General features: G+C 30.6%; 1 protein-coding gene and 1 non-coding gene across 2 annotated transcripts; one reads left to right on the top strand and one right to left on the bottom strand.

Annotated features, from left to right (window-relative positions):
- Window positions 1-141: 141 nt before the first annotated feature.
- On the top strand, window positions 142-780 carry NAEGRDRAFT_54846 (uncharacterized protein; the record flags this gene model as incomplete). Its single annotated transcript, XM_002668273.1, has 1 exon — window positions 142-780. One exon carries the CDS (start codon window positions 142-144, stop codon window positions 778-780), a length of 639 nt encoding a protein of 212 aa, XP_002668319.1.
- Window positions 781-844: 64 nt separating this feature from the next.
- On the bottom strand, window positions 845-916 carry NAEGRDRAFT_t893. The gene has a single exon. It is a non-coding gene; the product is annotated as a tRNA-Glu (tRNA).
- Between the last annotated feature and the right edge of the window lie 793 nt (window positions 917-1,709).

The following is a 1,709-nucleotide window of genomic DNA, read 5'->3' as shown; positions in this document are numbered from 1 at the left end:
GTATTGTATGCTGTGCCTTCTTTATTCACTATTTTTACAACCTAGTAAGTAATATATATCTGAGATTAGAATAATAATTGTAATATTTTGTAAAGTATTGATTATTATTTCCCATGGACGATTACAATTTTAATTGGAAATATGTGGGATACATTAATTTCATTCACGTATCCTGTATTCTTCCTTCAAAGATTCAAATCTGACAAGAAACAACAAACAGAAAGCACTCCATCAGTTGATTCTAAACTTCAACATTCGAAACCTTCTGAAAGTAGCATTCGAAAGATTTTACTGAATGAAAAGTGGAATAATCTCTTTCTGAAATTCTCAGAAAAATGTTTTGCATGTGAAGATGTCATGATGTGGAATGCCATTGAGAAATTCAAAACAATCAAATCAGAAAAACAAAGAAGAGAATTATTTTACAATATTTGTAATACTTATATTCGAATTGGAGCTCCTCTTGAATTGAACATTTCAAGAAAGGATTTTGGAATTCCAGAAATTGAGAAAATCTTCAAATCCCTAAAAGACAGTACCATTAATTTTGCTTCTAAAAATGGAAATGTTTCACCTTCTCCAAAATTGAATATTTCTCCAAAGCAAACTTCCACAAATCCACAAGATATGAGTTTCCTCTTTGCCATCACTCCTGAAATATTTGATAGAATTCAAACAGCTTGTGAACACAACATGTTGGATAATTATACTCGTTTCCAAGCATCATATGAGAAACAATTGGAAAAGGAGCTAAGCATTTTACCCAAAATGAAGGTCTAGGATAAATTTTAATAAATGGATTTTATTTTAGGGATCATTGATGAAATTCCTTCCAAAAAACATCCTCCCATGCCGGGAATTGAACCCGGACCTCCTGGGTGAAAGCCAGGTATCCTAGCCATTGGACTACACGGGATCTCATTCATGATGAAAATATATTATTAATATTTTGTTTATACTATCTTGTTTAAGCATTGCTACTTATTATTTTTTTATTATTCTTTATCTAAGTTTCATAAATAAGATCAAATTATACTGGTGGAAGTTTCCTTAATAGTGTATGGACAATCGACAGCATGCACATTATAATTTGTCCTCATCCACAAAAAATTAAGCAACAGTCAATTCTTCAATGATTAAACGCTATAAAAACTCAAGCAAGAAAATTTGACTAACCATGAATATTTGGGAGCTTTTTTTGTTGAAGGAGGAGTGACTGGCTTGTTAATTGAAGAGAATTTTGATCATGAACAAAATGATGCTATTTATTTTGTAGAGGATATGTATACTTTTAAATATAGAGTGAAGGATTTAATGAGATTAGGATCAAGTGCTGATTGTATTTGGAAAATTGAAAGAAATCATTTGTATGGAATGGCAATTAGAATAATTGGAAATCAGAAACAATTATTCAGATTTAGTACCCAAGGAGCTATGGATATAATAGATACTGTGAATGTGAATGGAAAGGTCATTAAAGAGTTGAAACTTGAAAAAATCAAAACAGTGACGGATATTGTTTTCATCAATCCAAAAAGAATGCTTGTTGCTGAACTTTTTCATAATACATGTTTTATTTATGATGAAATGAACGAAAATGAATGGATATTGATACATACAATTGAAGACGCAGAGAATATTCATTTTAGTCAACCATTAGGATTGGCGATTGACAGAAAAGGAGGGAAAATATTTCTTTCAGATTATGA

Source organism: Naegleria gruberi, assembly GCF_000004985.1.
Source record: "Naegleria gruberi genomic scaffold NAEGRscaffold_425, whole genome shotgun sequence".
NCBI classification, from domain to species: Eukaryota; Heterolobosea; class Eutetramitea; order Acrasida; family Naegleriidae; genus Naegleria; species Naegleria gruberi.
This window is presented reverse-complemented; position numbering and strand designations above follow the sequence as displayed.